The following is a 27,205-nucleotide window of genomic DNA, read 5'->3' as shown; positions in this document are numbered from 1 at the left end:
ACCTATCCCCTACCTGGAGCTCTCCTTTCTCCCTAAAACCAGTCCCCATCCTATCCCCAGGCACTGCCCCGAGGGTTACGAGTGCATCAAGGCCGGGCGGAACCCCAACTATGGCTACACCAGCTATGACACCTTCAGCTGGGCCTTCCTGGCCCTCTTCCGCCTCATGACACAGGACTATTGGGAGAACCTCTTCCAGCTGGTACAGCACCAACCCCCACCCCGCCCATCAGCCCTACAGCCACCTCCCCCCATCTCCACGGCTTCCTCAGGGCTTGGCAGGGCTCCTAACACGGCCGTCTCCTCCATGGGATCCCCTCCATACCACTCCATACGGGTCTCGGAGCCCTGTGACACTGGGCCCCCGGCCAGAAGTGAGCCCAGCCTTTCCTTCCTTTTCCTTCTTTGCCTTAGGAGCTGAGATCTGGGCCCAGCACAGACTCCCAGGCCTCACAGTAATCAGTAGGACAGCTTAGAATCCAACTCTGCTCATACACAGTTATTTAGCTTCCACTGTTTGCAGGCAGGCAGGTTGAGTCTGGAGCCACAGACAGTGCCTTCTGGTCTCTGGTGATGTTTCTAACACTGATGATGTTAATGATAATAGCAGTAATAGTAATAATAATAGATATTACTTGCTGAGCTCTAGCTAGGTGCCGGGCACTGTGGGAAAGCTAGGATTCAAGCTGACCCCCAAAGCCTATGTTTACTATTTTTTATCCTGGTTCTCTATCTCAAGATGTCTGGCTGGGGTTCTCAGGGCTCTCTGAGCCAGGAGACAAGGAAAGTCTGGACCCCAAGTATATCTTTTGGAGCTCCCCAGGAGGTGGCTTAGCCTGCCAAGGATGGCCACACCCTGCCTCAGAGGCTCTCAGATCGCCAGACTCTGTGAGGCGCCCTCTCTGTTTTCTTCTTGGGGCGATGGGTGTGGGTGAAAGCAGGCAGGGTGCTCTGTGATGCTTCCTCTCCCTCCCCCAGACCCTTCGAGCAGCTGGCAAGACCTACATGATCTTCTTCGTGGTCATCATTTTCCTGGGCTCCTTCTACCTCATCAACCTGATCCTGGCAGTGGTGGCCATGGCCTACGCTGAGCAAAACGAGGCCACCTTGGCTGAGGACCAGGAGAAAGAAGAAGAGTTTCAGCAGATGCTGGAGAAATTCAAAAAGCAGCAGGAGGAGCAGGAGAAGGTCTGGACTCAGGAAGAGGAGGCCGAGGGTGTGGGAGAGGCACGGGGTAGGGGCTGCAAGGCCGGGGAGGGCCCATGCTGGAGCTCTGGTTGGGTGGGAGGCATCCAGGCAGTACAAAGTATTTTGCAGCTCAGTGCCTCAGTTTCCCCATATATAACAAGGAATCTGGAGTAGTTAAACTTGAAGTAGCCATCCAGCTCAAATGGTCTTATGATTCTCATGGGCAGGGTTTAGGTCCATGCTGGGGGCGAGGTGGGTTCTGATGAGTCCCTAGGGAGCAGCTGCCCATCACCCATCATCTCATGAAGCTCAGGGTCCATCAAGGTTTCAGAGAGAGAAGAGTCCTTTGATCCCTACCCTGTCACCCCCACCACCACTGAGGTTGCCACCCCTACCTACACTAGGCTGGGCACAGGCCAGATAAAGGGGCCTCAGCCTGAAGGACTCAGGAAGAAGCTTGGAGAGTCCATTGTCCATCCCCATGGCTCAGAGATGGACTTTATGTCCATCACCCTTGCTGGTCCACAGGCCAAGGCCGCCCAGGCTCTGGAAATTGGGGATGCAGATGGGGACCCAGCCCACAACAAAGACTGCAATGGCAGCCTGGACACATCGGCTGGGGAGAAGGGGCCCCTGAGACCGAGCTGCAGCGCAGACAGTGGTGTTTCAGGCGCTATGGAAGGTGAGTGCTCGACCTCCCCATCCCCATCCTACTCTCAGGGTGGATGAGGAAGGGGGTTGCCTGGCTGGGCCCAGCTTCAGGACAGTAACTTAATATTGGCATCGAAGAAATGGCTGTGATAAATATAGTTCTGGCTTAACCTGCCCCAGTTCTGGCTGCAAGGCTGGGCTGCTGTGGGAACTGGGGGCTTCCGGGAGGGCCCTGGGGGCTGCCAAGGCCATGGGGAAAGACAGGATAATAATACTAACCAGGAAGGTCCAGTGTTCCGGAAACTGGAGATTGTGCTCCTCAAATATATTCTGGGTAAAAGTTAAAGGTCAAAGACCAGACTCTGCCCAGATAGAATCATAGACTCCTCCAAATTCCCATGCTGCCCCTCATGCCTCGGGAAGAGATAGGATAAGGTAATGAGGAGAGGGTGGATAGACACATGGATGGATGGATGGATGGGTGGGTGGGTGGATAGGTGGGTGGGTCGGTAGATGGATGGGTAGGTGGGTTGCTGGGCTGAAAGGTGAATAAATAGGAAGAGACATGGGTATATGGATGGATGAGAGGGAAGGAGAGAGGAGGAGGAAGGGAGGAAGCAAGGAAATCTGGCCTAGAAGGGATCTGGTCCCCTCCCAAGGCTTCTTGTTCCAGGATTGGCCTGGAGGACTTCGCCAATCTCTAGAGGGCTCCATTTTCCCTGACCTTGTGTGACAAGCACCCAGGTGTCTATGTGCCCTACCAGAATACGCCCCAGGGATGCTGGACAGAGCTGGCCAAGGAGGTCACTCCACACTGCCCTTGCTGGGACTGTTGTGAGGAGTTTTGGGCCTCAGACACATTTTGAGGCAGCTGCTGGAGCACCTGGGTTCGGGTTGGGGTGTCGCTGTCAGACCAGAATCTGCAGCCTTTGAGAGGTCCAGTTTACTAATTCCTGGATGGGGGTGAGGGTTAGCCACCCCCACCCCTGGGGTGTCCCAGTCAGGCACTCACACCCAGGTCTCCACGGGGCTGCCCCCAACTCCAGCCCCCTTTCCTCATATATGACATGGGGGCACTAGTATACTCATCTCCTAAATACTAAATACCATCTCAGGTGGTAATTAAATGAGATCTCACCTAGGCTGAGAACTCCCACAGGCAGCAGAGGCCTGGAAGACCAGGAAGAGAGGCAGCTTCACCCATAGGCCTTACAGAGCCCCAGGGTTCGGAGCTGGAGTGACCAGAACAGGGAATGTTTCCAGAAAGCTACCTTGTGGGAAAGGAAGGACTGGCTGGGGACAGTCTTAGAGGGGCCGTATACTGGCAGTGGGAGGGAGAGCTCTCAGAGGGACTCTCGAGCGGCACTGGTCAGTGGCAGGTGGGACTGGGACCCAACCCTCAGGCCCAGGCACAGTGGTGTCTCCCCTGCTGGGATCGCAGCCCTGAGCCATGGGTAGGAGATGGAGGTCAGGAGAGGAGCCCGGGTGTTGGAGGGGGTTTGCCAGGAAGGTGGAGTTGTAGTAGAGCATTGTTAGAAGGAGCCTGGGGTAAGACTGCTGAGGGCGTGGCTTTTGAGGGTCAGAGCTCTAAGGGATTGTGCTTTGGGGGCGGAGCATTGAGGAGTGGGGCCATGTAGGCGGGGTCTAGGGGTGGGTCTTGAAGGTGACCCGCTGAGAGGCAGGGCTTGGACTAGGCCTCCATGAGGGGGCAGGGCTTGAGATGTGGTACTCTAAGGGGCGGGGCTTGGAGGGTGGGACCAAAGATCTAGGTGGAGGAAGGAGCACACGAGGGGGGATCCTCATCAGGTGTATGTTTCCGCCCAACTCCCAGAGCTGGAAGAGGCCCACCAGAAGTGCCCACCGTGGTGGTACAAGTGTTCCCACACAGTGCTCATATGGAACTGTTGCACCCCGTGGGTGAAGTTCAAGAACATCATCCACCTGATCGTCATGGACCCCTTCGTTGACCTGGGCATCACCATCTGCATCGTGCTCAACACCCTCTTCATGGCCATGGAGCACTACCCCATGACCGAGGACTTCGACAGAGTGCTCAGCGTGGGCAACCTGGTAGGGACAGGACATGGGGAGGTGGTCCTTCCCGGGCAGGATGGGAGAGGGGCCACAGGGCCTGATGGGCTGTATGGAAATAGGGGGCACTATTAGGGGGTGTACGGGGACAGACTGGGGTTATTTTCCCACATATGGGGGCATGAGTTGATGTACAGGGAGGTATATGGGGTGATCGATGGGAGGTGGAATTTGGGTTTCAGGGTATTTGGGGGCAGAGACAGTGGGGATGAGGTGCTGGACTTCTTAAGATCAGGACTCCAGGGGCTCTGGTGTGCAGGCCATGCCCTGCAGGCAGAGATGGGGGAGTGAGAGCATGGAGGTGGGAAAGGGGCTGGATACCAAGTCTCCCCGCTTTCAGAGGTTGTTGTGGGCCTAAGAGGGACTGGGGACTTGGAAGTGGGGACATAGAGCCCCGGGAACCTGGGCCCAAGAGGCACTGGCTCACCCTGGAGGCCCAGCCCCACCCCTGGCTGCTGCCATTTCTCCAGCATGGCCAGGCCAGCTCCCCTCTCCAGCCCTTTCTGCCCCACTATTGTTGACACTCACTGATCCGCCTGCTTATCCCTGCCCATTAGGAGCATTATCACCTCGTTGCAGCCCTGGTGGAGCCTGACAAAGGGAAAAAACCGCCTCCTCCTCCAGCCCTGCCCCACCCTTCCCAATTCTCTTCCACAGTCTTTCCCAGTTGGCAGATTGGCAAGATGCTCCCCCTCCCCTGAGGCCGAGGGGAGCCTAGAGAGTGGAAGACTTGGGGCCTGGAGCAGGACGAGGACTGGGTGGGTGGCACAGGAATCAGACCCCAGACTCCCCAGCCTGCGAGGCAAGCACGTTTATCCCATGGAGATGCCCCAGGCAGCCGTGGCCAGGCTGGGCTGGAGGGACAAGGGTACACTCTGGACTCGAGGCGCAGCTGCTGGGGTGTGCGTGATGGGCCCGGCCCGCCGCCTGCCCACCCCCTGCCCACACTCTGCTGCTGTCTGGGCACCTGCTATGGCCGGGACAACTCCTGGGCGGGGCTCAGTATGTGTCTGGGCAGGCTGTGGACCCGGGGCAGCTGGTGCCCGGCAGGAGGGGGGGCCCTGCCTAGGGAGCTTTCAGGGGCTCTGCAGCCCTCAAACTCCAAGTCAGGGGGTTGCAGGGATCAGCTCTGGCTTCTCACTGATCCTCAACTTCATCCGCTTTTGGCCCCTGCCCTAGACTTCTGAGTCCACCAAAATTTTCTGAGTCCTGGAACCCCCACCAACCAGGGTAGAGAGGCTATAGGGTGTAGAGACAAGAGACTGTACTAAGCACCCCAAGATCTGGGTTTGAGACCTGACTCATTCCCATATGGGCACATGACCGAGAGCTTGCCGCTGACTGCTCTGAGCCTCAATTTCTCATCTCTGGGACAAGCGTGATAATCTTGCCCAGCTTCAGAGAGATCGGGATACTGCTGAGGTCATAGCCACATAGCACTCTGTGAGTGATGAATATTATGATTGGGGTGAAGCCCCAGGAAGTCAAGTGACTGGCCTATGGTCACAAGGCCAGGAGCAGATGGGTCCTGGGCTCTAGATGGTACCCGGTCTGCCCTGTGGCATGGCCGTTCTGCTCCTCACTCACGTACACACACCTGCCTACCCACCTCAGGGCTCTTCCGCCCTCCCCTTGAGCCCCTGGGCTCTGCCAGGAGGTGGGAATAGGGCGGGAGACTCTTGTGCCCCCGAGGCTCTGTGACGGGGACTGCACCCCACCCCACAGGTCTTCACGGGCATCTTCACGGCTGAGATGGTACTGAAGCTCATCGCCCTGGACCCCTATGAGTACTTCCAGCAGGGCTGGAACATCTTTGACAGTATCATCGTCACTCTCAGCCTGGTGGAACTGGGCCTGGCCAACGTGCAGGGGCTGTCCGTGCTCCGCTCCTTCCGTCTGGTGCGTGAGGACCCAGGACCCGGGACCCGGGCTGAGGAGGGGTCGGGTGGGGTGGGGATGCTCAGAGGATAGGTGGAGAAACCCCCAAGAAGCCAGAGGGCTGGAAGTGAGGACCCCCTGCCCTTGTGGGCACCACTTCACCTCTCAGAGCCTTTCTTACTGGAAATAGGGAGAAAATTGTCCTTCCCCTTATTACACAGAGCTGCTGGAGGACCAAAATGACAGTCCAGGAGCTGACATTTGGACTTGACTACTAAGTGACCTTGGGCAGCCGTAGGGCAGACCTGAGAGCTGAGGCTCAGAAAACGCATCAGTAGTGGAAATGGAACTCTGAATTAATGTCTCTCCCACCACCCCATAGGAGCACTTTTATTATGTTTTTAACTTTATTGTGGGACCTATCATGCACCCACCAAAGCATAGAGAAGGTAAGGTGAACCTCTGTGTACCTATCACCCAGCTCCAACAACCATCAACATTCTATAGCTCTTGTTTTATCTGTCCCCCAACTTTTTATGGTAGGGGGAGTATGTTAAAGCAAATCCTGACATTTAATTTCACTTGCAAATACATTAGCCTGTATCTTTAAGAAAGAAAGGCTCACACAAAGAGGATGGGGTGGTAGGTTATGAGCATTTCCATTTAACAGAGAGGTAAACTGAAGTCTTGCATCCCTCAGGGGGTGGGGGGTTCAAGCTGCTCAAAAGCATTATTTCTCCCATAAGGATGGGGCTCCCTCGGGGTTAGGTCAGGAGTCCCTGGGCCTCACTGGCCCCTGCACCCCTCTGCCCGGCAGCTGCGGGTCTTCAAGCTGGCCAAGTCGTGGCCAACTCTGAACATGCTCATCAAGATCATCGGCAACTCGGTGGGGGCGCTGGGCAACCTGACGCTGGTGCTGGCCATCATCGTGTTCATCTTCGCCGTGGTGGGCATGCAGTTGTTCGGCAAGAGCTACAAGGAGTGTGTGTGTAAGATCTCCTTGGACTGCAGCCTGCCCCGCTGGCACATGAACGACTTCTTCCACTCCTTCCTCATCGTCTTCCGCATCCTGTGTGGGGAGTGGATCGAGACCATGTGGGACTGCATGGAGGTGGCCGGCCAGGCCATGTGCCTCACCGTCTTCCTCATGGTCATGGTCATCGGCAACCTGGTGGTGAGTGAGGCTGGCTGGGTGGCACCCCCACCCTCGCCCAGGAAATCCAAGTGTTCAAACCTATCCTGTGCCTTTATTTCCTTTAAATCAGGCTGTCGTCCAAGGGCCCTTTTCCTCCGAGGTTGAACTGTTTGAAATCCCTGATACTTGACCATTTTCTCTCTCTCCCCAACCCCAGATGGCAGCTGTATGTGATTTAACCCAGCAGCTCTCAAATTTTAACCTGATTAAGGACCACCTGGGGGTTTCTCAAAATCTAGATTCCTGGGCCCGTCCCCCAGAGTCAGATGCAGCAGCTCTGAGCTGGGGCCTGGGAATCTGCATGTCTCATGCATTCTGGGGCATGTTACTGAGATGTTACTGCTGCTGGTCCAGGGACCACAGTTGGAACCTAGTGTTTTGGGTAAAGTAATATGATCCCTGGAGTCAAACTGACTACGTTCCAGGCCCAGCTCCTTCACCATCTGTGTGACCTTGAACTAATTACTGCTTTCTGGTTGGCTGGGTTCTCTAACTTCACGTGGAAGAATGGTTGGCACCTCATGGGGTGGCCGGGAGGACTGACTGTGACAGAAGAAGGCCCAGGGAGGGGTTGGCACCGGGAACTCCTGGGCCTCTTGTTCTCCTCTCCTCTCACCCTCCCTTCCTGGGAATCAGGCCCCGGGCATTGGGAGGACCAGAGTTGGCATAAACTGTACCCATCCTGCTACTTTCTGTGGCTCCGGGCTTGGCGTGGGAGATGGTGCAGGGAAGGAGGTGCAAGGGCAGATGAGAAGCAGGGGCTGGGGGCCGTGGGCCAGCTGACCAGAATTTCTGTGGCTAGGGCCTGGGGAAGCATCTCTCCTTACCCTCCTGACCCGACTCCTCCCCTTCTCCGGGTGGGGGTCACCCCTGCCAGGAGTGCCAGGCCCAGCTGCCCCCTGCAGTGGCCAACGCTGCCCTGGGCAACAGGGGGGTGGGAAGACGCATGTCCCCACATTCCGCAAAGGCTGGTGGAATCCTTGAGCTGCTGGGTCAGCACTTCTCAGATATCGCTGAGCTCCAGCTGGGGGCTGGGTTGGATGGGTGGCAGGGGTGTCACCTCGACTGAGAAGGGGACCATGGGATGGAGTCCTGAGCCCCCAGGGGCAGCTAGACAGCAGAACCCAGGCTGGCTGTTCCTGGGATGCGGGGCTGGGGGAGCAGGGAGAGAGAGGGAAGATGCCCCAGCAGAACTTTGGGGCAGGATTCGGAGTGGGGGTGGTGTGTGGCAGACTCTGAGTAGAAGTGTGTGAAGGCAAGTTTAAGGGCTTGGGGGTGACTCACAGGGCCTGCAGGGGGTTTCTGTCTGTGTGTGTGTAAACTCAAAAACATTTTAGGCCCCCACTTTGCTACTTGCTGACTAGGAAACCTTGGGCAAGTTACTTACTCTCTCTGGCCTCAGTTTTTCTCATCAGGAAAATGGGGATAATGATGGCGGTGATGTACTCCATTGGGTGGTCGTAACGATTACATAACAAATGTTTAAGTGCTTAGTGATGTGCTTGGCCCACGAGGCCAGGGGAGTCCAACATCACAGGCTTGTTGGGAGCAGTGGCAGTGTAGGTACCCGCCTCTATCTTCACACTCCTGCCCCAGTGTTGGGCTCCTGCCCTGTGCCAGTTCCAGCACAAGGGGCTTTACGTGTATTATCCCTAAGGCTCTCCGTAACCCTGTGAGGCAGGTAATGTTGGCTCCGTGCTCCCTGGAGGCACAACTAGTGTGAAACTGAGCCCGGACTAGAACAACCTGGGTCTGTGCAACTCCACTAACAACAGCATCAATAGTGGCAGCAGTGACACTCATCATAAGGCAGCATCAGCAACAGCACTGCTGACAGCTGACCTCTATTCATGTTTATTTCGCGTTCTGAGCACTTTCTGTGTTGATTTCTCAATGCTCACCACCCCCATCCCTGATGAGGGATGGACGTGCTGCTGTATGTCTCTGTTGTAGCTGAGGAAGCACAGGCTCAGGGAGGTCCATTGGTAGCCTGTGCAGGATTTGAACCCAAGCAATCTGCACTGCACTGAACTGCTCTGTGTGTCACCCACCCCTCCCCCAACCTCACACAGACATGCCACTGACACTGTTTTCCAGCCCAGCTCCGTGGCTCTCCCACTTTGCTCGAAGGGAGCGAAGCGGCTGAGGGAGGTGGCACTGTCAGCTCCTTGGGCACTGTCCCCGCCCACCACCTTCCCAGGCCTCATGGAAGCAAGTGTCTGCCAGAGGGCACTGGGACACCTGCCAGGGAGTGTGGGGACCCAGGTCCCCTGCATCCATGACACTCCAGCACTTCCTTGGGGCTACAGTGAAGGAGAGGAAATGACCAGGTCATAGGTAACCCACCCTTCAGAGCCCCCCGGGGAAACATGAGGTCCACCCCCCTTCCCTCCAACCCCCCCCCCACGCCTTGCCTGAAGCAGCTATTTCTGTCCTGGGCAGGAGCCGTGTGCAAACCCTGCTGACCCAGAGAGCAGCTAATTCCCATCTCAGATGTGTTTCTGGCAACTGGACACCTCCCCCCAGAGAAGGAAAGAAAGATCAGTAAATGTTGGTGGGGGGCAAAGGCAGAAAAGCAGCTAGAAGGCGTGGAGATGGGAATGAATCCCCCCAGCACATCTTCCCAGAGAGAAAAGATATACATTACAGAATATACATAGTTTAAAGATATTATGCCAACATGATAGTTAAGACAATGACAAAAAGACCTTGGAGGACACTGGTGAAAAGCAGGTAGTGAGACAGGTGGAGAAGACAGTCAAAGGAGGCAGTCGCCCCTTGGTATCTTGGGAGATTGGTTCCAGGATGCCTGCAGATACCCAAATCAGAGGATATTCAAGTCCTATAGAAAACAGCAGTACAGTTGGCCTGATTCCTCACATCCACTCACACACCAGTCATGCCCCAGGCCCCCAGAGTAAGACCTGCCTCTGGCTGACAGGAGCCAGGACCCCCACCCTAGCCAGGCTGCACCTTCTTTCTCACTGCCCTGGAGTGTGGGCTGTGGAAGGCAGGGCCGCTGCACTGTGCAAACTCTGGGGTGGCCATTCACATTGTAGTCTAAATAAATGTTATCCTCTAAAGTTGTACAATGACTGGAAACCTGGATGCTAGTTCTGAATGTGCTGTGTGTCCTAGGGAAAGTCACTCCGCCTCTCTGGGACCCAGTTTCCTTATTAATAAAATGCTTAGCTGGCCTCGGAGTTCATTGCACTCCTCTCTGTACCTTGCAGAGTCTTCTGCTATTGCACACATAACAGTCAAAATGTTTTGAGTGCCTACTGTGTGCACCACTTGTATGACCTTTTAATCGTCACAACAACGTGAGGAGGTAGGCACAGAAATCATCCCAATTTTACAGATGAGGAAACTGAGGCACAGAGCAGTGATATGACTTGCCTCAGGACACATAGCTAGTAACCTGAGGTTCAAGGTCAAGCAGCATGGTTTCGAAGCTCAGGCACCCCAGTCTCTACTTCCATGCAAACCCACTGCATTGTGTTTGATCACATGTCTGTCTCTGGGCTGGGAGCAAACTGAGGCCATTTGCTCCTGCACACAGTGGGAAGGGCTCAGCAAATTTCTGTCTGATAGAAAATAAAGTTAGTGGGGTAGATCAGTAGCCTCTTAAGTCCCTTTCAGTGGGATATAAGAGTAAAGGACCAGGTAGAGCAGAGAACCCCAAAGGAAAAATAGGAGGTGAATAGCAGTAGGTCAGATGCCCCTTCCACAGCAACAGGGGACATATATCCGAGCACCAGGGAGCACAGGGTCTATTAAGAGTCCCACTTAGACGAGAGAAGAAGGCTCAAAAGATTCAGGTTCCCAATAAGTCCTGGAAGCTTGGACGCATGAGCCCTGTTTTTCATTCTGCTTCCCCTGGCAGTGGAGGTGGAGGACAGTCATAGAAATCATCCCTGTCACCCTGTGGGCCTCCCCAAACCCTGCCTTCATCTTGGTTGGCAGAGTCCTATCATGTACCCAAGCCCCAGTTCCCTCATCTGTAAAGTGGGCGTGATGGTAACACTCCTCACCTCCATGAGCAGTTGTAAGGATTCTGTTGGGTGACATCCTCATCGATGGCCAACACGTGGTAGGTCTGATCGGGAGGCTCATGGACCCTTGCAATGGCTGAAGGTGGCACCCTCAGGAGCCCAGAGGCTGAGCTCAGGATCCCCCCACCCCCTGCTCCCCAGGTCCTGAACCTCTTCTTGGCCCTGCTGCTCAGCTCCTTCAGCGCCGATAGCCTGGCGGCCTCGGACGAGGATGGCGAGATGAACAACCTGCAGATTGCCATCGCACGCATCACATGGGGCATCGGCTTCGCCAAAGCCTTCCTCATGGGGCTGCTGCATGGCAAGATCCTGAGCCCCAAGGACATCATGCTGAGCCTCGGGGGGATTGGGGAGGACGGCGAGGCCGGCGAGGCTGGGGAGAGTGCCCCCGAGGAAGAGAAGAAGGAGCCGCCGCCCGAGGAAGGTGACAAGGACCTCAAGAAGGACAATCACATCCTGAATCACGTGGGCCTGGTTGACGGCCCTCCCCCCAGCATCGAGCTAGACCACCTCAACTTCATCAACAACCCCTACCTGACCATCCACGTGCCCATCGCCTCCGAGGAGTCCGACCTGGAGATGCCCACGGAGGAGGAAACTGACACTTTCTCAGAGCCTGAGGATGGCAAGGTGAGCCCGTCGCAGGGCCTGGTTCGAGGGGTCAAGGGTCACAGACACGACTTCATATTTTTGTGTGACTTTGGGCAAGTCACCCATCCTCTCTAAGCCTGTTTCTCCATCTGTAAAATGGGGTAATGGTATCTACCTTGTGGCACTACTGTGAGCATTAGATGAGATGCTGTGTGCAAAGCACATAGTCAGTGCTCTGTGAATGGTGACTGTTAGGACTGTTACTAATACAATTATTCTGATCTGTCCTGCCTGTCCTAATACCCCAGGCCCCTCCCTTCACTCCTGCCCCACAACTCCGCCTGGGTCCCCTCTCACCACCAGGTGGCGCTCTTGGACAGGATGTTCTTACCTGTGGCACCTCAGCTCGAGGGCTGGAACTCGAGGCCTCTCTTAATCCTGCTCTGGGCTTGAAACCCCAGCCAAGTCCTTGCCGTTATCATCTACTTCTGTTTAGGGGCTGGTGCCAACCTCCAAGCATGGGCCAAAATGCCAGGTCTGGGCTGAGGACTCTGAGGAGAGGGGTCAAGGGCCCCCTGCCTTGGGTACAATCAGAACAGAGAGCTGGTGTGCAGCCTCAGCAGGAGCCCTGAGCCACCTAGGCCGCCTGTGCAGGGCACCTGCTGCTGGGCTGAGATGCCCCTCCTCTACGAGAGTGGGCATAGAACTGGCAGTCGCCTCCCAGAAGCTCAGGCTGAGGCTGGGCTTTGCCTGGACCTCTCAGGGGAGCTGACTCTGAGGCCCCTCGCCCACCCTCCAGCTCTGGCAGGGGACGGACTATCACATAAGCTAGGACAGGGTCCCCTGCCCACCCCCACCCTATGGCCCTGGGCCTAGCTGGGCACCAGAGCCTGAATAAACTTTGGCCTGAAAGCTCTTGACTCCTTATTCCCCCCAAATTCGTGGCATGCTGACTTACCAGGGGGCTGGGTGCCTGCCAAGCTATAAATACCCTGGGAAACGTGGCACCAACCTCGGTAAGAGGAGCAGAGGTGGAGGACGGCTGGAGAGCACCCAGGGCCAAGGCTCTGAGGACTCTGTGTGTATGGGGGGTGCAGCGAGCGTGGCTCCCAGGGACTCTGAGGGTTGCGGTGCACAGGCAACGAGCAGGGCAAGTGGCTCAGTGGGTGCCCGGCCTGACTTAACACCCGGTGCCTCTGTTTCCCTTTCTGTCAGCTGGGCACAGGGACCTCCCTAGTTTTCTGGTCACCATTCTGGGAGCTGCTCCCCAGCCTACCCTGTCCATCTTCCTTTTCAGGGGCCTCCCCCCACCACCTGAGCCACGAAGGGGCCCCCTGAGGAGTGGAAGCTGGGGCCAGGAGGCTGGCCTGGAATAGCACCAGGAGGAGGTGGGGGAGGCCTGGCCAAACTGGAGCCCCAGCCCCACCTCTGCCCGACCCCACTCCCATCAGGTGCTCTTGGCCTCAGGCTGGAACTTCTGCTATGGAAAAATTTCCATCCTTTCTGGATTCCTCAGCCAAACAGGCCCTGAGGATGGAAAGGCTCAGACCTTGGGGGCACCATCCTCCATTATCTGCAGGCTGTGGCAGCCCCAGCTCCATCCTGACCCGCTTCCCTCCCTAAGCCTCCTCCCTGTCCCACTCCAAACCTAAGGGCCATGAGAGCTGGACCACAGCTGCCTCAGTCACTGTGCTTCTTCTGCAAAGGGCCCAGTGCTGGCTCCATAATCCAGAATTGAGTGAATGAATGAATGGATGAATTGAGTGAATGAATGAATAGATGAATGAGTCTCCTCGTCCCCTCCTTCCCTTCTCCATTCTGCTCTCCCATCTTGACTTCCTCGGCCCCACCTGGTGGGAGGACCCAGGGGTCATGTGACCCTGTGGCCCCTGCAGAAGCCGCTGCAGCCCCTGGATGGGAACTCCTCCGTCTGCAGCACTGCCGACTACAAGCCCCCTGAGGAGGACCCCGAGGAGCAGGCCGAAGAGAACCCTGATGGGGAGCAGCCTGAGGAGTGCTTCACGGAGGGTGAGCCCACACGTGCATCCCTACTTGCCTCCCCGAGCGCAGCAGACGCCAAAAGGGACAGGTCAGGCTAGGGCCCAAGGCGGGAACAGCCCTAGCCCCAACTCATTGCCTCCTTGGGGACATCACAGGGACACGCACATCACAAAAGCAGACAGGGCCTCCTTCCCTTAATGCTACCCTGCCTTGCTGCACCCTAGGAGAATACAACCCCAGGAAGCAGTGTCAGAGCTGAGGATGCCTCTGAATCCCTGACCCCTGACCCCAAGTGTGTGCAGTGTCAGCCCTGTGGGCTGCTGTGCAGAACCCCTGTGAGCCCTGAGTGTGGCCAGCATGAAGCAGGTGCTGAGCAATGGCTGCTCTAAGACCATCATCCTCCTCCCCGGCTTCATCTTCCAGAGAGAGGCCTGCCCAGCCCTTCAGGAACATTTTACCCAGAGGGCCTGGATTGTGCAAAGTGAAGGCTACCTGGGCAAGGTGGGGAAGGGTGGGGACAGCTGATGGTTACCTGCGCTGGTGGCCTGCACCCCTGCGCTCTGGAACGTGTCTCTGCACGTCCATCCCGGGCAGCGGGTGACACATGGCTGGAGTGGGCTGTGGAGGGAGGGCCTGAGGCCCCCATGTGAGGGGTGGGGCTGGACTGCCCTACTTCTCACCCATTTCCAACTGGCAGCAGAGAACCCAGAGACAGGTGTTGGAAGAAGGGGCCCCTAGTCTGGGGGGTGGGCATCCTGGGCAGGTGTCAGGAACAGGCTGACTGTGCGTCCTAAGGCAGCCCCCAGGCCTGTGACGTGGTACCCCTGCTGCCTTCCCTCCCCAAGCCTGTGTGCAACGCTTTCCCTGCCTCTATGTGGACATCTCCCAGGGCCGAGGGAAGATGTGGTGGACCCTCCGCAGGGCCTGCTTCAAGATTGTCGAGCACAACTGGTTCGAAACCTTCATTGTCTTCATGATCCTGCTCAGCAGTGGAGCCTTGGTAGGCACCACCCCAGGGGACGGGCACGGGCAGGGGCCATGCCTGAAGCAGACCTCCTGGGGCTCCCTCCTTTCCATACCCTGGGAGGGATGCAGCCTGGACAGCCCCGAACCCACAGAATCCTAAAGAACTCACCAGTGGTTCCAGGATATGGTGTAGAATGTACTGATTTTTTTTTTGAGACAGATGGGCTCTGACTCTGCATGCATCCCCAGTTACCAGGTCCCGACCAGGCGGCAGGCGGGGAAGACCCCGCGACTGTGGGGTTGAGGGGCAGGATATGTCACTGTGACCCCCCCAGCAGACTATTGAGTGTTACTATGATTAGGCCTGGGAAAGAGGAGGCGAGGGGCTTCTTCGCACTGGGAAACTCACTGGCTCACCCCCTTGATGGGTGTGGGGAGTCTAGGGGATGCCACCAGCCTGGACCCCCCACAACCCAGGCCCAGTGCCAGACTCCTGGGAACCAGCAGCATCAGGCAGGGTGGCTGCTGCCCCAGCCTCCGGGCCCCGGTCACCCCGCCCCTCTGGTGCCCCCAGGCCTTCGAGGACATCTATATCGAGCAGCGGCGAGTCATCCGCACCATCCTGGAGTATGCAGACAAGGTCTTCACCTATGTCTTCATCTTGGAGATGCTGCTCAAGTGGGTGGCCTACGGCTTCAAGGTGTACTTTACCAACGCCTGGTGCTGGCTCGACTTCCTCATTGTGGATGTGAGTCCGCCCCACCCCTGGCCCCACCGCCCAATCTGGAGGCTGTCCTTTTGGCCAATGACCTAAGGCAGCCTGGTCAGGCCCTGCACTCCCTGACTACCCCACCCTCCCTTTACAGGTCTCTATCATCAGTCTGGTGGCCAACTGGCTGGGCTACTCGGAGCTGGGAGCCATCAAATCCCTGCGGACGCTGCGGGCCCTGCGTCCCCTGAGGGCACTGTCCAGATTCGAGGGCATGAGGGTGGGTGCTGAAGGGAATTCCAAGCAGGGCTAAGGACTAAGGGAGCAGCCACTGCAGGGCAAGGTGCAGGGGGCGTGTCTGTACTCCGGCCACCACCGGGGGAGGCATGGGCCCAGGGCTCTGCTGAAGGCCAGATTTGGAGACCCACAGGTATCCTCCCACACCAGGCCAAGTGCCCATTCCTGCCCTCAGCCCCTCTCCTTAGCTCATCTCTGCCACCACTGGGGGCAGTAGAGGCTGCAGCAGCTCCCAGGAGGGGCCTGAGGGCACCCAGGCCAGAGGAGAGGAAGGAAAGCAGGTCTGTGGGTTTATAGGTGTCCCTCCCCAGCCTCAGACTGGGGCCCCCAGGGCTCTGAGCCTGCCCACCCTTCCCTCAGGCCCTTGAGGGCGGAAGTGACAGGTAAATACAGGGTTGGGGCAAGACCAGTGGGACTTCCCCAGCCAAGGGAGCTCTGTTAGGAACAAGACCCACTCTGGAGGGACAGAGCTCCATGAAGAGCTGGTTGCAGGCCAGCAGGGCACTCAGCCTGGGGGCTCCCTCATGTTCATGTGAGAGGCCATCCAGTGCTGGGCCCTCCCATCCCCAGAGCCGGGGACCCACTGCCCCCAGCTGGGGGGAAATGACCTGGCCATGGCCACACAGCTGGTTGTTGCCCCAGCCAGGAATAGAGCTCCCCTGGGCATCACCAGGCCTGTGCCACCCACTTTGTCTGGAGGTCCTGAACCAGCTTCTCCTTGAAAACAGACAGTTCTCAGATTTAGCCCAGCCTGAAATAATGAGGTTGGCCTTGGTGGCCAGAGCTGGTGGGGCACAGGGCTCCGGTCCCAGGGGTCCTACAGCTTCAAAGACCCTACTGGCTTCTTTTCTGTGTCTGTGTCTCTACTCCTGTGAGCAGATAAGCAGGGGGCTGGGTCACGGGGACTGAGTTTCCTATGGGGGCCGAGGAAAGAGTGTTTGTCTCCTGCCTGGTGACCCGTGGCCGGGCTGCTTCCAGAGAAGCCCAGCCCACCACTCTGGGCTGATGGCTCCAGCCAAGCAGAGAGATCTCTTCAGCCACCAGGCCGGCAACCCCCTACCCTCCTCCTTGCTTACCTCCTCCCCTACCGCCATGTAAAGCCCAGCAGACTTCTCCCTCAGGCTTGGCTCAGATCGGGCCCCCTCTAGGAAGCCCTCCCTGAGTAGCAAGGTCCAAATCTGCCTGGTCCCTTGGTTAGTGTGGATGGGGAGCCCTCTCCCAGAGGAGACCGGGTATCCCCACCTGCCTGGGGGCAGTTCAGACACTGACCCCGATCCCCGGCCGCCAGGTGGTGGTGAACGCCCTCCTGGGAGCCATCCCCTCCATCATGAATGTGCTGCTTGTCTGCCTCATCTTCTGGCTCATCTTCAGCATCATGGGTGTCAACCTGTTTGCCGGCAAGTTCTACTACTGCATGAATACCACCACCTCCGAGAGGTTCGACATCTCCGAAGTCAACAACAAATCTGAGTGCGAGAGCCTGATGCACACAGGCCAGGTCCGCTGGCTCAACATCAAGGTCAACTATGACAACGTGGGTCTAGGCTACCTCTCCCTCCTGCAGGTGGTGAGTGTGACCTGCTGCCCCTGGTGGTGGTGGAGGTACCCCTGCATTCTCATTGTACCTGAGCCCACTGCCACTCCTCTTTAGGGGGCCACCCAACCTGCCTCCAGGGCTGTGGGACCCTGAGGTAGTGTTTAGACCTCTCTGGTCTCTGATGCCTGCCCAGTGGGGCTCGGAGCAGGCAGCCTCTGGCGAGGACCAGGCTGGGAAAGGGAGGGAAACTCATGGATGATGGAAGCCAGGACCTGCCCCTCTCCTCACACCCAACCACACTCTCTTAGGCCACCTTCAAGGGCTGGATGGACATCATGTATGCAGCCGTGGACTCCCGGGAGGTAAGTGGGGGGGGTGGAGTCTCTGCAATGTGGCTGGTGAGTGAGCCAGGGGAGAGGTTCCAAACCCATCGCCACCTCATACCACCTACTCAGGAGCCCCTGAGGGCCTGCAGACTAGGGGTGGATTGGCCCACTGTGAAACGGGGAGCAGGGAGCAGGCAGCATGTACCCTCAGCCCACCCAGCAATCCATCCCATCCTGTGGCCTCTGCAGCAGGGGGAGCAGCCGCAGTACGAGGTGAACATCTACATGTACCTCTATTTCGTCATCTTCATCATCTTCGGGTCCTTCTTCACCCTCAACCTCTTCATTGGTGTCATCATCGACAACTTCAACCAGCAGAAGAAGAAGATGAGTATCCGACCCTGGCCCCCTGCCTCCTCCCTCCCTTCGTCCACTCCTTCCTCCATGTGTTCACAAAAGCTGCCTCAGTACTCTGCTGTCACCGGTGGCCTGACTGAGGCAGCAAGCCTGGGTTCAGACATGGCCGTGAACCTCAGTTTCCTTATCTACAAAATGAGGTTCATGCCACCTAACTTGCTGGCCCCTTCCAGGGACCCAACAAGGTGCTGATGGAAGGTGGCCCAAAGCAGGCTGCGAGGCCCCTTCCCTCTGTCTGCCACCCACTCCCCTCTCCTCGTCTCCCCTCTCTGGACCCCTCAGCCCCCCTTCCTCTTCCTCTCTCCCCCCTCCCCTTGCCTGTCTCTGTCCCCTCCAGGTCCCCCTCCCCCTTCCCACCATTCCCCTCAGCTGGGGTGGGGGCTGCTTTAAGGGTGGTGCCTGAGGTAGGGAAGTCCTGGAAGCCAAGAAGGGGGACTTCCCCAAACTTACGGGCCCCATCCCACTATACTTTGGAGGGAAAGACATCTTCATGACGGAGGAACAGAAGAAATACTATAACGCCATGAAGAAGCTTGGCTCCAAGAAGCCCCAGAAGCCAATTCCCCGGCCCCAGGTACCAACCTTCCAGGCCCCTCCCACTGCAGCCTATATGAGGCTCCTGCTCAAGGGGGCCAAGGGGGCAAAATGCAGTCTGTGCTCTGCCCACTAGGCTGTGTCCCTGGCATGAGGCTGGGTCCACCTACAGGAAAGTTGGGTCCAGCTGCTGGGAGGGGTGCCTCTTTGTAACTGTACAGATACTTAATGCATACGCAGCAGCTGCCTGATAAACTCTGGCCATTGGTTTACTCCTTACTCAGACCTGCACAGCCCCCTAATGTCTACCTCCTCCACTGGTGGCCTCTGGGTCAAGGTCCCCTCCAAGAGGGAGGTGGAGGATGTCCACACAGCCCCCCCAGGGAGCAGTGACTTTGGGAGAAGGATGAGGTGTTGTTGGGGGACCTTGATGGGAGGAAAGGTCCCAGAGTGAGGAAGGATGCCCACAGAGCCCATGGAATGGCCTGTCTGGTGGGGCTCCCCTCCCTGCCCTGGCCAACTCCACCACCAGCCCTGACACCTTCTCTCTCTCCTTCTCCCTCCCCACCTCCCTCTCTCTCTGTCCTGCTGTCCTGTCCTGCTGGTCCCTGTCCTGCCCTGACTGCTGCTGCCCACACCCCCCACGTGCATCCCTGCACTCCCTTCCCTGCTGCAGAACAAGATCCAGGGCATGGTTTACGACCTTGTGACAAAGCAGGTATTCGACATCACGATCATGATCCTCATCTGCCTCAACATGGTCACCATGATGGTGGAGACGGACGACCAGAGCGAGCTCAAGGTGGATATCCTGTACAAAATCAACATGGTCTTCATCATCGTCTTCACGGGCGAGTGCGTGCTCAAGATGTTCGCCCTGCGCCAGTACTTCTTCACCATCGGTTGGAACATCTTTGACTTCGTGGTTGTCATCCTGTCCATTGTGGGTGAGCAGGGCCAGATGGGGCTGAGTCCTTCAGGAAGGCTCGGTGCTCCCATCCTCATGTCCACATCCCAGCTCGTGCACCTGGAGTGCTCACACACACACACACACAAGTGCGTGTGCACCTGGCGTCTATGCTTAATGCACAAAGGCATATATGGTGGGCTCCCAGGCAGCCTGTCACCTGTACACACATGAATACACCTCAAGAAACATTTACCTGACTAGTAGCTGCACACTCAGATGCCCATGTGCTTCGTGAAAAACGTAAGACGCTTCCAGTATCCATACACATAAGACAAGTGCGTGGATGCGTGTGTAATTATTATAGTAACTAGCTACCACCTATTGATCATTTATGACTTGACTGACGCTGTGCCATGCCCTTCATGGGTATTAGCTCGCTAGTTGTATATAACAATGCCCCAAGGCTGGTACAGTTGTCGCCTCCATTTTACAGATGAGGAAACTGAGTCCCAAGCCAGTTACGTGACATGCCTGCAGTCACATGCCCATAGGTGTCCTCTCACTGTTATCTATGGCCTCCGCAAGGAGCCAGGGAATGGGCCTTCCCCTCACAACACCCACTTTGGCACATCCTACCTCCATGCAGCCGTGTCAGGGCAAAGCTGGAGCCCTGGGCCCCACGACCTCTGGGAGAGCCTAATGGGTCAGGCCATTCGGGCTGTGCTCTGAGCGCTGGGCTTCTCCTGACCCTCCCCAGGGACGAGCGCACCTGGCCAGGGCCCCCTTGAGCCGTGCATGCTCCCCGCTCCCCAACCCAGCCTCCCATCCGGAGGGCAGCCGTCCTCACCACTTCCTCCCTGCAGGACTCGCGCTCTCCGACCTGATCCAGAAATACTTCGTGTCACCCACGCTGTTCCGTGTGATCCGCCTGGCGCGGATCGGGCGCGTCCTGAGGCTGATCCGTGGGGCCAAGGGCATCCGGACACTGCTCTTTGCCCTGATGATGTCGCTGCCCGCGCTCTTCAACATCGGCCTCCTCCTCTTCCTGGTCATGTTCATCTACTCCATCTTCGGCATGTCCAACTTTGCCTACGTCAAGAAGGAGTCCGGCATCGATGACATGTTTAACTTTGAGACCTTCGGCAACAGCATCATCTGCCTCTTCGAGATCACCACGTCGGCTGGCTGGGATGGACTCCTCAACCCCATCCTCAACAGCGGGCCCCCTGACTGTGACCCCACCCTGGAGAACCCAGGCACCAGCGTCAGGGGCGATTGCGGCAACCCCTCCATCGGCATCTGCTTCTTCTGCAGCTATATCATCATCTCCTTCCTCATCGTGGTCAACATGTACATCGCCATCATCCTGGAGAACTTCAACGTGGCCACTGAGGAGAGCAGCGAGCCTCTCGGGGAGGATGACTTCGAGATGTTCTATGAGACTTGGGAGAAGTTTGACCCTGACGCCACGCAGTTCATTGACTACAGCCGACTCTCCGACTTTGTGGACACCCTGCAGGAGCCGCTGAGGATTGCCAAGCCCAACAAGATCAAGCTCATCACGATGGACCTGCCCATGGTGCCAGGGGACAAGATCCACTGCCTGGACATCCTCTTCGCCCTGACCAAAGAGGTCCTGGGCGACTCTGGGGAGATGGATGCCCTCAAGGAGACCATGGAGGAGAAGTTCATGGCGGCCAACCCCTCCAAGGTCTCCTACGAGCCCATCACCACCACCCTCAAGAGGAAGCAAGAGGAAGTGTGCGCCATCAAGATCCAGAGGGCCTACCGCCGGCACCTGCTCCAGCGCTCCGTCAAACAGGCGTCCTACATGTACCGCCACAGCCAGGACGGCAGCAGCGATGGGGCCCCCGAGAAGGAGGGGCTGATTGCCAACACCATGAGCAAGATGTATGGCCGTGAGAACGGGAACAGCAGTGTGCAGAGCAAGGGGGAGGAGAGGGGCTCCACTGGGGACTCCGGACCTGCCATGGGGCTCATGCCCATCAGCCCCTCAGACGCTGCCCTCCCTCCCTCCCCGCCCCTGGGGCAGACGGTGCGCCCAGGGGTCAAAGAGTCTCTTGTCTAGCAGGCGACGGTGAGGAGCCTGGCACAGCCCCAGAGCTCCCCGGTGGTGCCTGCCCGCTGAGGGAGTTAGGGCTTTGAGTCTGGGACTGACCCAGCTCCCTGTCGGGGACAGGATTTGGCCATGCTGGGGCTGTCACCCAGGCCGTGGATAATGGGAATTGTACCTGAAGGCTCCACTCTGGGCCTGAGGCCTCTGCCTCCATGATTTTACCTTCAAATTGTTCTCACCTCCTCGTGGGCCCTGCTGCCCTCCTCATGGCCCTGGGGGAGGTCAGAACATCCGGATCTCTGTCCCCTACTTGGGGAGGAGCTGGCCTGTGATGGAAGGATTGGCTGCCCTCCTACCACCAGAGTCTTAAGGGCTACTGACCTCTCCCCAGGAAGTGGCTCAGGTCCCCCAGCCCATCCCGGACAAAGTCGTCTTAACCTCAGTGAGAGCAGACACCTGACCTCAGGGCCTGCCAGCCCTCCCCTGACTCTGGGATGCGGCTCTGCTCTGCCAGCTCAGGAATTCCCTGAAAGAGGGAAACATCACTGGTCCAGAAATGGCTCCACAAACCTGATGGGCCGCTGGATCCTGACACATCGTGCTGGGTTGAGGCCCCTGAAACCCTTTCCTGATTTGTCCATTTTCCAGGTCCCGGCTCCCCTGGCTGGCTGCTGGGGGAAGGGCAAAAGGGAGGAGTCCACTTGGGAACTGTCTTTTCCTAGGAAGCACGGATGGGCGGTGCAGCTTGGGTCCTGCCAGTGTTATTGCTGCACTGGGGGCTTTCTTGGCCTGAGCCCCCAGAGCTGGGGTGGGGCCAGGGGCCCTGGTGCTCAGGAAGATGATCCCCGTCCCCTCCGTTCCTCCCTCCCCGTCAGCACCACTGAGGGTCCTGGCAGCCTCACCAGCCCTAGAGGTCTCCTCCTCATCCCCCCCACCCCCCTCTCATCCTCCTTCCTCATCCTTCTCCCCTCCTCAAAATGATCCAAAGAAAGTTCTAGTTGAGCCCATGTTAGAGATTTCAGCACGGGGCAGGCACCACTCACCTGGCTCAGACCCAACCTTCCAGCTTCCTGCTGCCTGGAAAGCCAGGCGGCACTTCTGCCCCGGGGATGGCAGTGCCAGGCCTTGGCCGCCTCCTGAGAACAGACGAGGCCCAGCTCGGAGGAGGGGATGAGACCCCGGCTCAGGGGTCACTGGATATACTCACCTGTGTGTGCGCCTGTGTGTCTGCTTCATGCTGTGTGTCTACCCGCGTGTGTGTGTGTGTGTGTGTACCACTGTGTCTCATGGAGCCTGTGTATGCATGTGTGTAAGGGTACATTTGTGTATCTGTGTGGCAGTGTGCCCCGTAGTTTCTGACTGGTGTGTGTCTATGTGTGTGTGTTTTCTGTGCAGGCCTGTCCATGTCCATGTGTGTGTGTGCCTGTAAGTGTGAACACTTGTGGTAAGGTTTGCACGTTGAGTCCCCTGTTGCCCTTAGTTCCTCTTCTTTTTCTTCTTGTTTCTTGTGAACAGTTTGATTAAAACTCAGGAAGCAGCAAAACCTCCAAAACAACATGTGCGTGTGTCTGTGTGCGCACTGGCCGGAGCCCTCCCCTCTGCCCTGCTCACGGCCTCCTCGCCGGCCCTCCATGCTTCCCTGGAGGAGCCCCCACCCCTTCTGTCTCCTCTTGGCTCTTCCTTCAGAAGGTTCATCCTGGAGGGCTCAGCCGCCTCCCTGACCCACACCCAGCCCGCTGCCGCTCCCTCCTCCTCATGCTCCAGACTTGCGTGGCCCAAAGAGCCTCAGCCTCTGTTGGTCGGGATACCATCCATCGGCCCGGTACAGATTGCAGACCCAGTGTCACTGAGCAGGGTCCAGGCCTCCCCCTGCCTGCGGCCTCCTCCCCTGCAGACCCACACCCATTGGCGCCCTGTCCGGGTGGGAACAGGCCAGCGGACAGGCCCCTTTGTACAGTTCTTACAATAAACCTCCCCCTGGTGCCTCTAACACGTGGGCTTCTTCCTCTGTGCCTCTGTGAGCAGACATCGCCGGAAGTTGAGGACAGCCAGAAGGGCTGAAGGGACCTGGAGCCAAGTTGGGGAGAAGTGGGGAGCTGCGAGGGGTTGGGGAGTTGGGAGAAGGAGGGCCCCAGATCCCTTCTCTGGCTGTCTCCTGCCCCCCTCCAAAAGGAGGCTAGGGCTCCAGCCAAGAGGCTGGGGTCCAAGTGCCACCTTCCCCTAACCGTCAGCGCCATACGCCCTCTCCCCACCCATGACAGCACCCAGGAAATAGGTGTTGGGACCTGAACCCCAGCCCCTCCTCTCTGGAAGCCCCTTTCACTTCTCTGGCCCCAACCCCAAGGCCCTAAGGTGCCTGTGGGCACATGACGGGCCCCTCCCTCTCCTCGGAGATACAGTCCCCCCAGGATGCTGCCTCTGACCCCTGACCCCAGAGAACCCCAGGACCCCATGGATTTATGACAAAGAGTAATATAATGTAGTGAGCTCAGTCCACAATCCTCGTGGGTAAAATAGAATTTTAGGTATAATTTTGTTGTCTACACCTTGATTTCTGATAGCCAGCGCTGTATTCCTCCAAACTAGTAAATACTTAGTCCCTTTCAGGATTTCTGTGTCCCCTTTTCCTGGGTCCTGAGGTTACCTAGCACCCCTGGGGGCTGGGGAAGTGCACCCACAGGCCACCCCCAACGTCCCTTAGCCATGTCCCTCAGCCATGTCCTTGAGGCCCCTTTCCATCCTGCAGTTCTCTTTGCCTGTGGGCGAGAGGGGTCCAGACCCCTGCAGGGTTCTCTGTGCCTTCAGCCAGGATGCTAACTCTCCTCCCTGGGGTGGGGAGGCCCCTTCTCCACACCTCTCCTGGGCCCTCTCTGGCCCCAAGGATGGGAGAACTTGAGGGTGCCCCGGCCCACCCTTCCCCTGAGCCTTGAATGGTAGAAGAGAAAAGGCAAAATCCTGGGTGGAAAACCTGGATAACATGGGCCACTATTTCAGAATTAGACCCCACACCCAGTTATCAGCGCTCCTCACAGCCCCGAGTGTAGACTGTGCTTCCAAGTACCTCACCAAGCCCTTCAGGTGCACGGTTCCTTTCAAGGCTCACAACGACCCTGTGAAGAAGATATTATTACGATTATTTCTATTTTACCCAAAAGAGGAAACTTGGTCTCTGAGAGGTTGAGACTGGGTGTTGCTTAACTGGGTTGCTATTGGCACAGGAGGCAGGGAAATGCTGCTTTGTGAGATGCCATCCTTCCCACTGCAGGGCCTTCAATGTCCCTGGCCCAGGAAGGCCAGTGATGCCCATTGGGGATTTGACCTTGGCAATGGCCCTCACGTGTTTCCAAATGCTCTCGGGGTGGTGCAGGACCACCCTTCGTTGAGAACCACCAGGTAACTTGGCGGGGCTTTCTGGCTGGTATCCTGCAGGGTCAGGATTCAAACCTGCATCCTTCTGAGCCTGCAGGCCTCTGGTACCAACAAGCCGAGCAGGGTCAGTAAGAGAGGGCTGGGGGAGGGCAGAGGACAGAGCCCTTCTTTCCAGACTAGAGTTCTGCCCTCCCCAACCCTTCCCAGTGTTGCCGGGGGTCCCTGCCCTCTTGTTTCCCCAAGCCCCCAGGCTCCTTGTCCCCTCTCCCTACACTCCCATCTCGTATTTTGATGCTGCCTTCCTGGAAAGGTGGGGTGGGAGCTGCCAGATGTCTGGACATACAGCCCAGGGCAGCCAGGGACAGAGGCGTGAGTGGGCTTACGAGGCCTCCTGTTCCAGGAAAGAAAAGGCGTCATGAGCCCCAGACAGAGCTCAATACTGTTGTCACTGGGGAGGGAACAGCATGGCCCCAATTGTGACAAATAACCCTGCAGATGGTGGGGCCCTCACTGTCCCCACCCCCTCTTGAAAACAGATCCCTGCCTGGCATGAATGGGAATGAAGTCCAAAGGACACATCTGCATCCCTGCCCACGGGGGATGCGGGTAGCTTCATGTTTGGAGGATGCCAACTACTCTTCCCAACCACCATGCCCCCTACAGTCACCCTGGGCCCCAGGACCAGATCCTGAGCACGCCCCGCACCACACAGCCCGGGCAGCACACCCATGTGAGGAGGTACAGGCACACATACACATGCGTGTCCCCTGCCTTCCCCAGTCATCCTCCCCACTTTGGGGACACCAGCCCCAAAGCTAACCAAGGCCTCCATCACCAGGAGCTACTTTGCTAAAGGAAGAAATCTCTGGATTTTTCCCTATTCCTTTGGGGGGGGGTCTCCAGCTACCCCCACCAGCCCCAGGGGCCTGTGATCCCCAAGCTGACCTCAGGTGATGTTTATATTCCTGGGCTGTTTGTTCTGTGAACTGAACATCTGACACCTTTTCAGAGAAATGTTTTTCTTCATCTGAAACATCTGGAAACAGCAGGAACGTCTGGGACTGCCGGGAACAAGCTGTTCCTTGGATGAAAACTTAACCCTCCCGTCCCCACTTTGCATAGCTCCAGTCCTGGCTTGTGCTTCCCCGGGGGTGGCCCCCACTGTGCCAGGTGGGGCCTATGCCCAGGACCTAGAGGGCAGCTCCCAGACCTCTGCCTTCCTCACAACTGACCCTGGCATGGGAGGCAGGTCCACGTCTCCCTGAACCAAACAGAACTGCCAGCAGCACAGGCCATTTGAAAACTGGAGGGTGGTGAGGAGAATGAGATGTAGGCAGAGGACACACAGGATTGAGCGTCTTCCCTCCCCTCCTGGGGATTGGAAGAAGAGAGAGTGAGGGGCCGAGAGAATAAAGAGGCTGCCATAAAACATAAAACTCAAAAGTGGGCTCTGCTGTGGGGCTGAGGGGTACAAGCCTTCTGCAGGTGGCTGTGCAGGTTGTGTATTGCAAAAGGGCACCTCCCTCCTTGCCCCCAAGGGGCCAGGGCTGTGTCTGATCCAGGGGCAGGGGACCAATGTTGAGCTTCGACAAGCTCCTGGACACTATGGTCCCATCCATCATTCTGCTGTTGGGTGAGATAAAGCCAGAGAGCCTTTTTGCTGCAGAACCTGAAGGCTCCCCTACACTAGCATCCTGTCCTCCACCCAAGACCCCTAGAGCCGTGAATAGCAACACTTCAGTTCCCTGGGAGTCCCCGATTGCTGAGTGGTGGGTTTTCCCTAAGCCGTCTACACCTAAGTCTACCCCTCTTTGGCAGCTCCTAGCAAAGGAGGGGGAACTGTCACCAGGGCCTGGACCAAATCTTCTCCCAAGTGGCAGCCACTCTCAGCCTGTTCTTGTGCAAGAACTTCTGTGGCTCCCTTTCCTCCAAAGGGTCAAATCTCTGTCAACCCCCAACACAGCCACCTGCACTTCAGCCAAAAGGCTGTGTGCTGGGCCCCTCTGGGTGCCTGGCCTGGGCCCATAGCTAGCCCCCAGCCCTCCTGCACCATCTTTCCTTGGTACCCCTCTTCTCGCAGGGTGCAAGTGGGTCCAGGGCAGGGGGGCTGCTCACATTCAACCACAGGACCCATGTGTATTCAGCTGAGTGCCTGTGAATCCAGACTGGGAAGGAGGCTGGCCGGCCCTAAGGCATGACCATGGGGATGGGTGGGGACACAGGGACGGAAGCACAGAGCTCCCTTGGAAGACTCGGAGTTTCCCGCCTCCCAGGGGCGTCCACCTCGGACCCCGGCTGTAGTGCCCAAGCAGGGGTGACCTTTGAGCCTTAGCAGCACAGCTGACAAGACAGCCGGCCCTCCCCCAGGGTCCCCGGAGAGCTGGTGCCTCCCCTGGGTCCCTATTTGCATGGC

At 57.6% G+C, this 27,205-nt stretch overlaps 1 protein-coding gene across 1 annotated transcript in view; it reads left to right on the top strand.

Moving 5' to 3' along the window:
* SCN4A (sodium voltage-gated channel alpha subunit 4) overlaps positions 1-23,413 on the top strand; it is a 41,429-nt gene extending 18,016 nt beyond the window's left edge. Inside the window, exons 9-25 of the mRNA XM_010955978.3 lie at positions 61-202; positions 979-1,188; positions 1,717-1,870; positions 3,671-3,909; positions 5,656-5,829; positions 6,626-6,982; positions 11,200-11,688; positions 13,545-13,677; positions 14,496-14,650; positions 15,191-15,364; positions 15,483-15,605; positions 16,911-17,189; positions 17,468-17,521; positions 17,735-17,872; positions 18,372-18,476; positions 19,113-19,383; positions 20,210-23,413. Coding sequence (XP_010954280.2) covers positions 61-202; positions 979-1,188; positions 1,717-1,870; positions 3,671-3,909; positions 5,656-5,829; positions 6,626-6,982; positions 11,200-11,688; positions 13,545-13,677; positions 14,496-14,650; positions 15,191-15,364; positions 15,483-15,605; positions 16,911-17,189; positions 17,468-17,521; positions 17,735-17,872; positions 18,372-18,476; positions 19,113-19,383; positions 20,210-21,435 — 4,423 coding nt within the window. The 3' untranslated portion in view covers positions 21,436-23,413. The remainder of the gene's footprint in view (positions 1-60; positions 203-978; positions 1,189-1,716; positions 1,871-3,670; positions 3,910-5,655; positions 5,830-6,625; positions 6,983-11,199; positions 11,689-13,544; positions 13,678-14,495; positions 14,651-15,190; positions 15,365-15,482; positions 15,606-16,910; positions 17,190-17,467; positions 17,522-17,734; positions 17,873-18,371; positions 18,477-19,112; positions 19,384-20,209) is intronic.
* The last annotated feature ends 3,792 nt before the right edge of the window (positions 23,414-27,205 follow it).

The sequence above is a fragment of the Camelus bactrianus genome, chromosome 16 (genome assembly GCF_048773025.1).
Source record: "Camelus bactrianus isolate YW-2024 breed Bactrian camel chromosome 16, ASM4877302v1, whole genome shotgun sequence".
NCBI lineage: Eukaryota > Metazoa > Chordata > Mammalia > Artiodactyla > Camelidae > Camelus > Camelus bactrianus.
Note: the sequence above shows the minus strand (reverse complement) of the source record. Positions and strands in the feature narration are given on the sequence as shown.